At 46.5% G+C, this 15,834-nt stretch overlaps 2 protein-coding genes across 2 annotated transcripts in view; both read right to left on the bottom strand.

The window, feature by feature from the left end:
- TFCP2 (transcription factor CP2) overlaps positions 1–9,756 on the bottom strand; it is a 35,624-nt gene extending 25,868 nt beyond the window's left edge. Inside the window, exon 1 of the mRNA XM_035103132.2 lies at positions 9,000–9,756. Coding sequence (XP_034959023.1) covers positions 9,000–9,121 — 122 coding nt within the window. The 5' untranslated portion in view covers positions 9,122–9,756. The remainder of the gene's footprint in view (positions 1–8,999) is intronic.
- Positions 9,757–11,435: 1,679 nt separating this feature from the next.
- POU6F1 (POU class 6 homeobox 1) overlaps positions 11,436–15,834 on the bottom strand; it is a 39,012-nt gene continuing 34,613 nt past the window's right edge. The window contains exon 11 of the mRNA XM_035103141.2: positions 11,436–14,163. Coding sequence (XP_034959032.1) covers positions 13,818–14,163 — 346 coding nt within the window. The 3' untranslated portion in view covers positions 11,436–13,817. The remainder of the gene's footprint in view (positions 14,164–15,834) is intronic.

Below are 15,834 nucleotides of genomic sequence, written 5' to 3' on the forward strand. Positions count from 1 at the left end.
ATGCCTGCACCTCCTTTTGCGCATCACTTCCTCCCTCCAGCCCTGCAAGAGCGTTAAGGCAATAGGGGCAGCCCGATCCAAGCGGAGTGAACCTCCATCAGCCCGCGCTTCAGCGTGCAGGACCCGGGAGACGCTGCAGCGAGGAGAAGAGGCGGCAGTGGCAAAGGGGGAGGAGGAGGAAGCGGTGGAGGTGGCTCCGGCTTCTCCTCCTTTCCTCCCTCGCAAGGCTCCTCGGCAGCCCCGGCGCAAGGCAGAACCTCAGGCGTGGGAGCCGCCGGCCGGCACTCACTGAAGGAAAAGGACCCAGCGTGCCAGTGACGTGCGCTCTGCACCAAGGCCACGATCCTCGCCCCCATCTCCTCCAGCCTCCCTACTCGCCCTTCCATGCCAGATGCCTTGCAGAAACCTCACTTTGCGCCCCAAATGACCGCCCTCCAATGATTATGTACTGTAGGTGCAGAGTTGCAGCCGGATACCGAGTGCCGCTTCCCGGCTCTCCCCCCCCCCCCGAACAGTTTCCCTTCAGGTCTGCCTCGATCCGAGGCCAATCAGGCTCCCGCATTCTTTCCTCCGGCTTCGTTCGATTGCCTTGGGAAAAAAACAAAGCGGGGAAATGGCGTGAGCTGCTACCGCCGCTGCTATTGTGCTTTTTAGAGCAGAGTGGATCTGGCAGCCTGCCAGGTCGGCGCCGATCAACGCTGCGCTGAGCACCGGATCGAGGAAGTGGCCTGCAGGGTCGGCGCCCAGCAGCGCCGCACGGAACACCACCTCCTCAATCCAGCACGGCGCTGCTGAGCGCTGACTCTGCAGACCAGCTCCTTGATCCAGCACTCCGCGCGGCGCTGCTGGGCGCCGACCTATGGCTTATTTTCGGGGTATGTCTTAAATTTTACACAGTTTAAAAATCCTGCCCTGTCTTATATTATGACTACGGCTTAAAAAGGGGGAAACACGGTATATGCATTGACAGATGGAAAATTTGTACTCAGGAGACGTTGCATGGGCAAGTACGTATGCCCATGAATTACATTTACAGTAAACTGGTAAAAGATTAAGTGCAGATTGGGTTTAGCTTCTAGGGAAACAGTGATGAAGTAAAATTCCCATTTCTCTCACAGCATCCAAACCCAAGTTGTACTACTCGGACTGTTCACACCACTGAGAGGGCAGGATGGTGAGAAAAAAGTCAAAGGGGTTAGAATTCAGGGCCTGCCTCTCCCAATAGCCATGGGAGACTAAAGTACACACAGGTGTGGGATACCTCCCTCATTGGTGACCTTCACATTTCACTATTTTCTTGCTTCCCCTCAGAGACTTATGTTCTGAGGGAGACCCAGACAACATATATTTCTGATGAGGTAAATGATGAAAAGGGAGAAAGGCTGCTTTAAGTTTATCATTAGAAAGACTTAATATTGCAATTGTTTCTTGTAGGAATTAAGGGTTGTTGTTGTTTTATTAAGACCCAATGAAAGCCACAGTTTCCAATACCTTGGTCCTGTTTTAAAAGACTTTGAACACACCATGCCCAAGATGCACTGTCTCTAAATCTCTCACATACCCCCTTACCATCCTACAGGGCAAAACTAGACTAGCAGACTCCCCCCGCCCCCCATTTCTCATGACAGGGTCCCAGAAACCGTTTTTCAAGGATCTCTGACATCCCACAGTTGACGATGCACGACTCATGCAGGTCTTGGTGGATTGAACCCTGGCTGTACCCCACCCCAAACTCCTGTAAAGCAGTGAGAATGAGATCCATCCGCTCTTACAAACTTAGGAAGAATGCTATTTTGAAATGGAATATTGACTCTTAAAAGAATGAAGCGATAAATCCAACACACACATAATCTGAGAGTCTTCAAGTCATGAAGCAAGATGCTTATTACTGGATGTAGCTAAATTTATATTGGACAGCATGAACCAAAACATAGCAGAAGTGTAATTTTTTCCCCTACAGATCTTTGTGAATAATGGAGTTAGCAGAGGACCAGAGAAATACATCTATATGCCACATAAAAGCTACATTTGACACACATTTTGGATTCACTGCCAAACACAAGTTGGAGGCAATGCACACCAAAACCCCACCCAGGCTAGTCAGTACCTCCATTCGGCCTAGTCTGTAAAGGCTTCGGCCTAAGTGTTGTTGAGAGGGAAGGTTTTATAGGTGCAGTACCAGTGTAGCCGCCGCTAGAGGGCACTGGTTTGTAACCTAGTTCTTTTCCCAGCACACACTTTCGTCTGAGTGGAGTGTTTTAAAATATGGGGTTTTCGGTGTTTTACTTGCCAGAGGTTTGACATCTGCCTTAATAAACTTTATAACAACCTTCGGACATTCGCTTGGGACGTTGTGTCCAAATTTGAACACAATCAGTCAAGAGGTTTCTGAGAACCGTTCCATGTCACACACATGCACCCTTTACATTTATATATAGAGAGATATAGATATAGAGCCATACCTCGGGTTAAGTAAGCTTCAGTTTGAGTACTTTCAGGTTAAGTACTCCGCAGACCCGTGTGGAACAGATTAATCCACTTTCCATTACTTTCAATGGGAAAGTTCGCTTCAGGTTAAGTACGGACATCCGGAACCAATTAAGTACTTAACCTGAGGTACCACTTTACACAGCTACCTTCAAATTCTATCAGCTTTGGAGCATACAGAAACAGTTGCTTTATCACTTTTATTAAGGTGCAGCAGGAGTCACAAACAACTGACTGGCGACCTGTTATTTTCGATCCCTTACACTAGAAGCAGTTTAGTCATGCTGGCCACATGACCCAGAAAAGCTGTCTGTGGTCAAACACCAGCTCCCTTGGCCTGAAAGCAGAGATGAGTGCCGCACCCCAAAGTCAAATTCCTAGAGAGGGCTTCTCTAATGCAGACTTGATTCCTGTTAGAAGCACCATCAGGCAGGCAGTCGTGAACCCAATGGACATGACTCAAAAGCCCAATCCAGCACCGTGACTGTTCAGCAGTCTCTGATTGTGTATGCACACACACACACACACACACACAATCTCACTCACTAGATTGGTTGTCTATAGTAAATATGGCTCCAGGGAAGCACACGAGGATGTTCCTTTAAGTTGAAAAAGAACTAGCTGGGTGTTTTTCTCTCCTCTTAGGTGTGCTACTAGCTTTCATATGTTCATGTGTAAGCCTAACTTCAAGTTACGAAAATGACCTTGGTACTAGATTAAGAATACCCGTAAATCCACACAGAGATGACAACTCAACAAAGAGACTCTTAACAACCAAGTTAGTAGGAACAGGCTTTTTAAAAACAGAACTGTGATAAGAGCACCTAAGCTAGGAAATAAAACAGTTTTAAGGTATCAGTACTACTGTGGTTCAGTTCTATACAATTCCCATAAGGTCAGCTTCCCATGTCACCCATGTGTAATAAAAACGTTAACCATTTGTAGGGAAGATGATAAAGGAAACCAAGTTAAGCAGCTCAAAACAAAAACCACCCCCACCATCCAGAATTAGCACCCTCAGTGGAAATTACTTCTTAAAGAAGGCCCTTTGACCCTAACACAGTTAACTCTAGCCTCATTTAGGCCAGAGCACTGAACTACCTATTTCTTCACACTGGAATTCTGCCTGTCACCATATCCGGTTTGTGACTAGAAGAAGTTAGAAGACCTTCAATACTCTCAAACTTTTCTGAATCGTTTACAGGGATTCTGCACAGAGGGGTTTGCTCAGGTTCAGATATCAAATGCAGGAATCAAGATTCTCAGCTTTGATTTTTTAAAGAAAGCTCCATGTTTTAACCTCTCATAATTCCTTGTTTTTCAAACACCAGCACAAGGCAGATACAAGAGACTTGTTTTTCAGAGGAAGGAGCTTGTACACTTTTTATTATAGCCTGCCTGTTCTTCACAGTATCCAGTCACCTCTCTTTTCTGCTTGCTCTCACCACAAACTTAGCCATATCTGATCTTCCACCATCGTACAACTGCCTGTCCCCAATACACAAAATTTAAAGCCAGAATAAGAAGGGAACAAGAGGTGAAACAGGACCACCCACACATCTGTCCCCTAGTAAAAGAGAAGGGAAATGTTTTCAACCTGAGGGTCACAAATTCTTTGGGGGGGGGATGAATAAAAATGGTGGGCAGGGTCAGAAGCAGGCAGTAGGTAGCATTCTGAATGTGATTCACATTTGTACAATAACATTTCAGCAAATGAAAAGTCAGACACTTCACTCCTCTACTTAGGCAAGCAAAATGTATTATCACAGTTCAACGAGGCATTCCAGTTAGGGAAAATCACTTGAAAGAGGGTGCAGAGCAGGACTAGTGAGTAGTGTGGCCTGGGGAAAAGTCCCACAGATTGAACTGAGAGGTCTGAAGAAACACATTCTGGCCCCGAGCCCAGAGTCTGGCAACCCCTGCCCTAGAGATAAATATATATATAGGACAGATTCACAACATGTCATATCCACAGGGCAGATGAGCCCCAGAGCAAAACGCTCAATTACACAGAGCAATCAATTCAAACTACATCAGGAGCACATGGAGCAATGTTAGACATAGAGCTCTAGCTCTGTGGAATCAATTAACAGCTGAAATCAGATAGGTGCCTGGCGCAATCCTGTTTAGGTGCCTACTTGAAGACATTTTTGTTTAGGAAGGCTTTCACTGAGTGTAACCCAGTCATCTATAGAATATTAATTTTGTATCTCTTGTTGTTTGTAGGTATCATTTTGCCGTTTATAAAGCTTGTGTTTTAGTCTGTTTTTAATGTGTACACAGGCTGCCTCAATGCACTTTATGCTGTGAAATGGTTTAGGCATTTGTTTAATCAATAAAGCTCCAACCTGATACTCTTAATTTGAAGTCCTGTCCATGCTGCAAGACATTTGCCATAGAATGACCTCTGGTGTACTCATCCCCTTCTACACCCCTGATTTCTCAATTTCTCTTGTTATGATTGCTTGCATGGGAGCCACTGTAGCAGAGCTGAAGAGGGGAGCAGGGAGGAAGAGAAGGGAATGGCTGCTACATCTGGGGAAACCCACAAAAAGGGCATGAAGCAACTGGATGGTCTCTGAGGGAAATGGAATGCTGGATTACATGGACTTTATACCCCCACCTAGGCAGATATATTTTATTCTAATAATGATTTGTCTTCCAGTGCTCATTGAGCTGAAGCCAAAACAGCACAACTGATGCACAAGAGAAGGCCAAGGAGATTCAGGATAACCCTGAGGTTTGCAAATACCCCTCAAAATGGGGTGGAAAAATCCAAAATGGTGCAACAACTCAGTGCTGAGTGAGAGGGGGGGAATGACAAGTGGGTGTGGGGGTAGAACACTCAACAGAATCATTTCAAACTGCAATGTTTCATTGCAGTACCCAAAGTCAGACTCTAAGGAAAGGAAGAAATTACAACTTCCAAGAGTAGAGAGCAGCAGTAGTTAAGCACAAGAACACTAGCCAGCCAGATTAACAAATGCCTGCAGAAAAAGATGAGTTAGGAGACATTGAAGTTCACTGAAGAGGGTGTCAGACAAATCTCCCAGGCAAAGTGTTTCACAACCAGGGTGCGTTGAAAGATAAATGTATCTAGCAGGGCTTTTATGTTCTTACACAAGGAGATTGGCATTAAATGGGGCACAATGTAATCCCAGAACATGCAGTAAAATGCAGATAAAAGGGAGAGAGTGTAGATAACTACCATGAAAATGCTAGTATTTATATGTTCAATGTCACCTATTGCCCCTTTTAAGACTCAAAACCACCTAGATTAACAGATGGTACATTAGAGAAATGTACTGCTTTCTTCCAGCAAAACAAAGCCTTGCAAACACAGGTTTACCTGCCCCAAAATGCAAACCTGTCAGGCATTTGTGCCCTAAGAAAACCCAACACATGACTCATCCTACAGACAACAAAATTCACTTTGTGTCAAGAATGAATTGCTGTTAAAAAGCAGCTTGCACAAGTGTTGTGCAAAACTGGGAACAACCCTCAGAACAGAGAACATTTTTCTTAAGAAGCATAGCAGATTGCACAAACAACTGATAAACAGCATACATCATTTGCAAAAGGAATACAGGCAGCATTTGAGAAATAGTTGTGTTTTCCACTGTTCCAAGAGTGCAGAACATCAAGGTGTTGTATATCTAAATGTTTCTACAGGGGAATGCCATTCAGCCCATGTAATATTCACACACACACCCATTTTCTCTACTTTCATTGACTGCATAGTTGGGCTCTCAGAGGTACAAGGAGAAAGTCATTTCGCAAGGTCATTTTGCAAGTTGTTTTTTTTGGGGGGGGGGGCAAACAGAAATGCTTCCCTGCCACCCATGCCAGAAAAAGAAAAGCAGTAATGATATAGTGCAGACTTTTGAAGGCATCTGAAGTAGTTTCAGCCACCTCCACATATGTACAGTACTCCTAAACACAAATTCTAATTTTACTACCTCAAGCATCACTTGTAACAACAACTCAAGAGTCACAAGCAGATTTCCAGAATTCATAGGTGCCAAGTTACTGAAAGTAGTCCCTGGGCTTTTACCTCTTTTATTACTCAGTTAATAAAAGCAAACTCCAAAGTGCCTGATTTTAAGGAACAATTACCAAGTGGCAGATGGCATGACCAAAAGCACACAATCTGCCAATGTACCTTTAGAAACAGTAACTGTGCTTTAAGTGAAATTCCAGGTTCTTCAAGGCTCAGTCCCTCCTGAGCGTATCAGCAGGTAAAACAACACAATTAATTGAGTTGTACTGCTGGATTATATGATTGCATCAGCATCACCAAGAGGAAATGTCACATCGGGAAATTAGTGCTCACAGTGTTGTTATTTTTAATTTCCTTTCTACAGTACAACGTTTCTTTCTCCTTTGGGCAAATCTAAATACAGTAAACATGCCTATGTCACTGAAGATCAGCACTGGAAAGAACCTAAAAGCTGTCTAGTGTCACCCCATGTTATGGGATAGAATAGAATTGTCTACCCATCAGCCAACTGATCTATGCAATTTCAATAGTATGCAACAAATTAACCCTCGCCAAAACAGTCAGCTGAAAAGTTTATTGCTCCCCCGCCCCCAACAAAGATGGAAGAGAATCTGAACAATTACTTAGCTTTCTGCTGAAACTAAACCAGAGCTCCAGGGGAATCTAAAAAGCAGCCTTCACCATATGTTGGCTTTGGGGACTCAATTCTCTTGTTACACTAATGGACCCCAGGATACCAGTACTGTAACTGTTTAAAGGTAAAAAAGCACTTCAGGAAAGTCCCAAATGTGCTCAGTCAGAATGAGGGCAGCTGCCCCTATATCTAATAGCTACACCTGACTACTTCTTCCCACCCACACAGAGGTAGTTATTGAAAACAAGCTTAAAGCTTCAATAATCCTTGGTCTGTACACCACATAAAAGTGGCATTTGATTCATTCTCATTGAACAGCAGATCCAGGGCACTAGTGGACAGAGCTAAAAAAATGCAACAAAAGCAACCCAAGGGATGGAGGAACTCTCCCAGGGAAGGAAGGTTGTAATGTTTGGAGCCAATTTTTAGTTCAGAAAAAAAGCAAGTGGGAGCGTATCAAGAACATTATAGGAGTGTTATAAAATTATGCACGGCATAAGTAAAGTGGATAGGCAGGGCTTCTCTCATAATAATAGAAGTTGGGGACACTTTCAAGACAGATGCGAGGACAGATTTATTCACATAGAAACTAGCTAAACTGTGGCATTTGCTATCAGAAAATACAGTAATGGCCACCACACTGGATAGCTTTAAAAGGCGTTCAAACTACGTAATTCACAAAGGGTAAGTCTATCAATGTCTACTAGTTATTATAGTTATTTAGCTCCAGTATTAAGAGGTTTGCCTCAAGTACCAGCAGCTGCCGATCTCAAACAGATTACCATTTCCCTCAGGTGCTGCTCATGGGTTTCCCAGGGGCATCTGGTTGGCCGCTGTGAGAACACCATGTTCAACTAAATAGGCCTTTCATCTGATCCAGCAGTGTTCCTATGATGTCTATGTCTCCTTGCTCCATCCATTATCAGATAGCAGCAGGTGACCAACACAAAAACATGTGATCTGCCCTATCCTTCCTTTTTTGAAGCAGTATATCCAAGATGGCAGCCTGAATGGCTGCATCTTACTCGCAAGAAAGAAAAATTGTGGAAGTCAGATTCAGAAAGTCGGCCATCAATATAGTATGGTTAGATGCATTCTGAAGTCCAACTAGGTGTCCAACAAGTTATGCAGTGAAAGCAAGAAAGTTACATTTTGATAACATGAATGTGAACAGTTACTTCGGGAAGTAATAGAAGGCTCTACTTTACAGTTTCCTAAAAAGCACTTGTTTTAAACAATCCTACTGCTATGAAGAAAACCCTGGGCAAAACTGTACAAGATGATCACTCTAAATAAGGAGCAAATTTGATGTTCATTACCAAGTTTTAATTATTACTGATTAATGCAAGAGCAACATGTTAGGAATCAAACTATTCGGGATAAAAGTATGATCAACTCAAGATCAAGCTTAACCTTGCTGCCAGATTAACACATGTGCAGCTTATTATGACAGTCTTACCATCTATGGATTTCTCTATTTTACAACTTGGTAAAACTGTGCTTGTGTTCCCCCCCCCCCCCCGTTTCATTCAGCAAGCTACAGCAAGTTATGGGGATGCGTAGCTTGCGTGACAGATCAATGTCCCCTCACCATTTTAGAGGAAGACAAGACAACTATTTTCATAATACACCCTCCTTACAAAAGGACATCACATGGTGCAAGCAGGAAGCAGCGGCTCATAGGATACTGGACCAAAAGTAACATGAGATGCCATTTGGTTCAATTACACTCCAGGCACCAGGCAGAGATGAAAAGTGACACATGCCAGTTCAGCCTTCCCAAATAAATATTTCAGAACTCAGCCCTTCGAGGAGCTCCATCAAGCAGATAGATACTCTTCCAAAAAGCCTCTAGACAGAGCAATTTCCCTTCCTTACCTCATGCTGTAGGCACCAGCGCCCAGCTCCTGGCCAATACCGGAGAGGCTGGCATCGAAGTCCTGAACCAGGCCAGACTCGATAACTTCGTCCGCGAGGGGCAGCTTCAGAGCCCAAGCCATCTTTGCACAGCACCTCAGGGGCTGACCAGCCTCGGGCAGAGAGAGAAAGTGGGGCGCTCCTCCAGGAAGACTCACATGCAAGCCAGGATGCCCCCGGGCAGGTTTCCAGGCACCATTACCTATCCCAGAGAGCCTCCCCTTCAGAGGAACACCGGCCACGTGGAGGGGAACCACAACGGCCAAACGCCCATCCTCTTGCGGGGTGGGGGGCAGCCCCGCTTAGGCCCCCCGCCGCCTTTGCAAAACAACCACCACGCCTGCACCCCTCCCCCGGCTACGTTTTCTCACGTGGGATGGGCAAAGGCAGGCAGGCAGCTTTCAGAGGGAGAACTCCTGGGCCCCCCAAACTCAAACCCCCTCAGCGACCCAAGCTGTGGGCACCCCCGAAACAACCCACGCCTACTCCGTGTCGCCTCACAACGACCCCCTTTCAGAAGAGCGTCTCCCCACCGCCGCCGCCACCACGTGGACCCAAACACGCCCTCCTGCTCCCGTAACCCGAGCGACCCCCCGTGCCAGAGGACGCGGGAGGAGAAGCCTAAGCGGCGCGCGCCCCGCAGCTCCCTCAGCCTGCGCTTTCCTGTGAGGCAGGAGCCCCCTCAGCCCCACACGGCGGAGCCCGGCCACCCACGCTCGCCGCCGGCTCCCTCCCCGCCCCCGTCGCCTAACCCGCGCGCGCGAGGAAGCTGCCCAGCCAAGCCGCGCTCGCCCCCGCCGCCAGCCCCGAGGCCTCCTCCAACATGGAGGCGGCAAGCAGGAGAGGGATATAAAGAGACAGACAGAGAGAGAAAGGCAGACAACTCCGCTACACACGCAGAAGCCCGGCAGGGCAAGCGCCCCGCCCCGCCCCCCGCAACCAACCACGGGCCTCCTCCCTGCCCACTCCTCCACTCAGCCAATCGCAAGCCGGGAGTGAGGAGGCCTCTCTCGACCCATAGGCCGAGTTGCAGAAAGAGGCGGGGCCTCGGAGGTTATTTGGGTGCCCGGCGCAGAAGCGTGGGTGAGAGGAGCGGGGCTTGTCCGCGCTTGCGTGCGTTGGGGTGGAGGGAGTGAGAGAGGGGCCTGGGTGCGCGCGTGCGCGTTGGGTTCTCGCTTCCCCTCGTGGCACCCTTTAAATGCTGGAGCGGGCGAGGTGCAGAGCGGTTGTCCGGGATGCGCAGGGCCTGAACCTGCTTGCACACTTACTCGGAAGACAGCCTCATGGTGTTCATTGCGGGGTTTATTTTTTAAAATTCGAGTAATAGAATTGTCAAGTTGGAAGGGATCCCAGAAGTCATCTGGACCAACCCTCTGCAGTGCAAGAATCAAAGTACATGGTTACTCATCCAACTTGAAACCATATCAGACCCTGCTTAGCTTTGCAAATGCACTAGCACTTTTATTGCTGCACCACTATTTCCCAGGTCAAGGTACACCTAAATCCGCAACCTTGACCCCACTTAGCTGGGAACGTGCACCATACAAATCCAGTAGTTCAGTTATTATCAGGGCTTTTTTTTCAGCCAGAGCTCATTTGAGCTCAGTTCCAGGAATGTAAATGTAAAAAAACCCTATTTCATAAAGACACCATTGTCTCTGCTGTGCTTCCTTTGCAAAAGGAAACATGAACCCTGAGTGAGTGCCTGGAACCCCTGGAATCTCACATCACTTGGAGATTGGGGGTGGCATGCAAAAGTATCTTCCCACACCTGACTTAAGGGTTCAAAGAAGGCATCTGGTCTGGTGAGAGGATGGCTTTATTTCAGGCCTGTTCCTTCACAGGCCTCCTCCTCCTATGTCCTAGATTACTCTCAACTGTATGAACCTTCGTTCTGTAGGCTTCCTCTCCTAGGATGCCTGGCTTCTGTGCTATTGGCCTCAGCAGGCTCAAGTCCTATGTCTTCCTGTGGAGGAAGGGGGCTGAATAGACTTGGCTGTTCCCTTTGGCCCCACGCCAATGGAGTTAAGAGGAACAGCCTCAAGAGAGCCTCTGCCAGGGGAGTAAGAGCAAAGCCTCCCTTTATTGGCACACAGGAAACACACACCCCTTAGAGGGCACCTCCTTCTACTACAGCGTTGAATCAGTGTCGATCAGGGGTCCCCAAACTAAGGCCCGGGGGCTGGATGTGGCCCAATCACCTTCTCAATCTGGCCCGCAGACGGTCCGGAAATCAGCATGTTTTTACATGAGTAGAATGTGTCCTTTTATTTAACATGCATCTCTGGGTTATTTGTGGAGCCTGCCTGGTGTTGTTACATGAGTAGAATGTGTCTTTTTATTTAAAATGCATCTCTGGGTTATTTGTGGGGCATAGGAATTCGTTCATTTCCCCCCCCAAAATATAGCCCGGCCCCCCACAAGGCCTGAGGCACAGTGGACCGGCCCCCTGCTGGAAAAGTTTGCTGACCCCTGGTGTAGATCTTGTCAGCTTGTTATCTTTTATTGCTTGATGCTGCCACCTACTGATTGTAGCTGCCTTGTCTCCACTTCCCACAGGGAAGAAAAGACTTTTTTGGGGGGGTGAGAGAAATAGTGTGTTATGAAGACCAAATGCATTAAATACTGAGATTCAGAGGAAGCTTCCAAAACACACAGCTTCAAGAGTGTGCTATGAATGTGGCACTTGTGTTCTTCAGCTCTTCTTCCGTTACAAGGACACAACTGTGCTTTGAAAAGACAGGCTCTCACACGCTACCAACCTCGACACATGTAAAGCACAGCTATTCGCCACAAGCAGCCCCTGCGTGTACTGGGCTGAATAGAGTCCTGGCAATGGAAAAGCAGAACATACAGCATAAGATCAGGCCAAAATGTCAGCATTCAAGCCTCTGGGAAGCTTCCTAGCATGGGATATTTGTGACAGCTCTTCATGCCTGCAGCTCCAGGTGTTCAGAGGCAGGGCCAGCTCTTGGGGAAGGTTGCACACACAGTGGGCACCCTTCCTGAATGAATCCACCTTCTCATGCTCCGACTCATTCATCTTCCCAGTTTGCCCACTCTGCAGGTTACAGGTTCAGTTCCAGGAGACACAACTGAATAATGCCTTGCTTCCGTTTGAGATGGGATGAAGAATGACCGAGGCATGCTTGAAAGCACATTCTCTAACCCCAGCGTCTGTGTCACTGAGGGTCAAATCTTGATTGATGACATGCCTGCATATATCAATTCCCTGGCAACCATGCGCAGCTGCCACATGCAGACTGAATGCCACACGCGTTGTCAAATGGTCAAAACACAAATGTCGCCATTGGCAGCACCACAACATGCAGCCGGCTGGCTATGAGCAGGGCCTCGTCCTGGGATATGGCCCTCAGTGGTCTCCTTTGCCGATTCAGGCTTTCATCTAAGAGAGGGAGAGAAACCCGTGCAGCCAGCCCACCAAGCCCCTTCTTATACTGTGCAATTGAAGTCACCCTCTACTTTTAAAAGCGGAAGGTGAGCAGAGGAGGACCATCTCGAAAAATCCTGCTTCAGGGGGAGGTGGGAAGAAAAAAAGGGATTAGTGATCCAACATGTGAAGATTAACTTTGCTTCAAAGTTTTGGTTATTATCTTCTGTGTATGAGCCACATTCCAATTAAGAGATTCAGCCTTACTCCAACAGCCACGATCACTTCTGTGTGGAAGATGGCATTTGACACCATACTTTGCAGCACACTGTGTATGCCAAACAAGCCCTCATGCACATCCCTTGGTTTTTATGCGTCCTCTCTGCTGCCGGGCTTGCGGTGCTAGGCAGCCTCAGCCAGTCCCTTTGCCCAGATCGCCTAGAGTCTCCTTGCGATTTCCTCGCCTAGAGTCTCCTTGCGATTCCAAAAGGCTCCTGTGGTTTGATGCTACTGGCATCTGTCACCACCCCAGTGCTGAAGTGTGGTTCCCACAGAACACAAGAGCAGGAGAAAGGTGCCTGGCCTCTGCCTCCCTCTCCCTTCCCAGCATGACTTTGGAGGGGCTGATATGAACCCGTTCAGCAAATCACGTCTGCAAACACCAAAACTGTTGCTTTTACAAACAACGTTAGCAACAACAGCAGCAGACTCAGGGGACTTAAAGAGGACAAATAATAATAATAATAATAATAATAATAATAATAATAATAATAATAATATTTTTCTTCAGTGAATAAAAAGTCTTTTAGTTTAATAGTGCTCTGTATAATATTCACAAGAAAAAGGAGATATAAATTATGCCACTATTCTGCTTAGATGTTGTTAAACTGGGCCTGTTGCCAGATATGAAGAGATAAAAGTGTCCATGAAAATAGGTTGAAGTGAAATAGGGTTTTCACACATTCTCCTTGAAATGAAACAGGAATTTCTGGTGGGTGCTATTCTGCTGCCATCCCTAATGCTATCTTTTTTTAAAAAAACAAACGAACAAACCACAGGAAAGTCCTTCAGAAAACGAAAACCCGGATAATGTTTTGTCTGACACACAAAGAAGCTAAATGCGTATGTATTCCTAAAACCCTTCACAGCTCCAGTACAACACTCAGGAAGGAAGGAAGGACACGGCTGACATTTACACGATTTGGGTCATGTGAGGGGTGGGGAAAGGGCCGGGACACATTGAGACCAGAGGAAACCCCGTATCTCACTCCTTCCACTCCAGTCTTTACTGTCAAAAGGGTCAGCAGGTGCAGGGAAATATTCACCACAAAGTGCTCACAGCAGCAACGTACAGGGTACGCAAGAGGCTTGATGCCAAGCCCCGGCCTTCAAGGGATCTGGAAGACGTTGAGTTTGCTGGTGTTTTTGAGAGTCTGTCTCCGGTTGCAGAACCAGACCCGGACCACCTCCCGGTCGTAGTTGAGCTCCTTGGCGATCTCCGTGATCTCCTGGCCCGTGGGCAGGGCGTTCTTCTCAAAGTAGGCGTTGAGGGCCTCGATGGCCTGCGGCGTGAAAGACGTGCGGCGCTTGCGCTTCTTGGACGGCTCGCCGCCCACAAACTCCATCAGGTTCTGCTGGCCCTCCTGGTTCCGCAGCTCGGCCTCGCTCAGCCACTTCTCCAGCACGGGCTTCAGCTTCTGGGCGCTCTTGGGAGTGATGTCCAACTTTTCGAACCTGAAAAACCAGCAAGGACCATTGAGGAGCACTGAGAGTTCCTACGGAAACGGCACAGCACATGCGCTTTCCATGCTAAAGGTCCCAGCTTGAGTCCCCCTGGCGTCTCAAAAGTAGGACTGGGAATGTCTCCTGTCTGAAACCCTGCAATGCTGCTGCCAGTCAGTGTGTAGACAGTACTGAGTTTGGTGGGTCAAATGGTCTGACTCAGTAGAAGTCAGCTTCCTATGTACCTGGCTAGACTGCTCTTCCCCTCCATTATGGGGTACCAACCCTTCAGCAGAACTCAGAATAGGAATATTTTCTTAAAAGCGGGGGTGGGGGTGTTATGGCCATCTGATGGTCTGACAAGGTTGCCAGTACCATTCGGGGACTTCCCGTCAAGATGGTGCCAAGGTAGGGTGTGCTCAGCTGAGCTCCACAGGCTGTTTTTTAATGGTTTGACTGGGATTGCTTGCTGGTTTCTCTTTTATCGGGGGGTAAGGCTCTTTTATGTGCCCCCTCAACCCCCAGGAGCCAGCATCGTAACTCAGTTTGAAGGGAGCCTTGCAGCAACCCCCACCATGGCATCCTTGGCAGTTACACATACAGGCTTTTAAAACTCATTTTAATGATTTTTTAAACATTTCTTAACCTATTAATTTTTAAATTTTTTTTAACCTTTTAACTTCCCAAATCCTTTAAAATATTCTTAAATACTTTTCAAGTTTATGCATTTCATTAGTTTTACAATCAATTCAACTTTTCAAAGTTAGACTTCCTTCCCCCCTCTTTCTGTGGTTCCTTAATTTTTTAAATATCTTCTGCATATCCAAGTTAATTTAATTTGCTCATTTAATTATCTTCTTTAAATATATACTCCTATGAAACTGCAGGTTACTACAATAATCCTGCTAATTTTTATCTGTTTGCAATTTATCTGTATTCAATAAACCAGTAAAAATAAATTATAAATGAAAACGCTCTCTCTCTCTATATATATATATATTCTTAAATACTTCCAAATACAGTGGTACCTTGGTTCTCAAATGCCTTGGTACTTAAACAACTTGGAACCCAAACACTGCAAACCCAGAAGTAAGTGTGTGAACTTTTCCCGGAAACTCAATGTGCTCCATTTTGAGTGTTCCGCTTCCGATTTGAGTGCCACACTTCCATTTTGAGTGTTACGTTGAGGTCTCTCTGTTTTTGCTATTTATTTTGCATTTTTGTTTTTGCGGCTTTTCTGTTTTGTTTTTGTGACTGTGTGGAACCCAGTTTGGCTACTGATTGATTGATTGTGTGACTGCAGTACATTGTTTATTGCGTTCATTTTATGAATCAATGGTCCCGTTAGATAGTAAAATTCATGTTAAATTGCTGTTTTAGGGGGTGTTCTTAAAAGCCTGGAACGGATTCATCCATTTTGCATTAGTTTCTATGGGAAAGCGTGCCATGGTTTTGGAACGGACTTCCGGAACAGATTAAGATTGAGAACCAAGGTACCACTGTACTTTTAAGGCTGGGGGAAGCCAATGAGGCTGGAGATAGAGGATGATTCAGTATTCTCAGTGTTTGTGGAATGAATGCAAGCCAACAGACACATGGTCATCTGATGACTAAGGTAAAGGTAAAGGGGCCCCTGACCATCAGGTCCAGTCGTGTCCGACTCTGGGGTTGTGGCGCTCATCT

Source organism: Zootoca vivipara, chromosome 2 (assembly GCF_963506605.1).
Source record: "Zootoca vivipara chromosome 2, rZooViv1.1, whole genome shotgun sequence".
Lineage (NCBI taxonomy): Eukaryota > Metazoa > Chordata > Lepidosauria > Squamata > Lacertidae > Zootoca > Zootoca vivipara.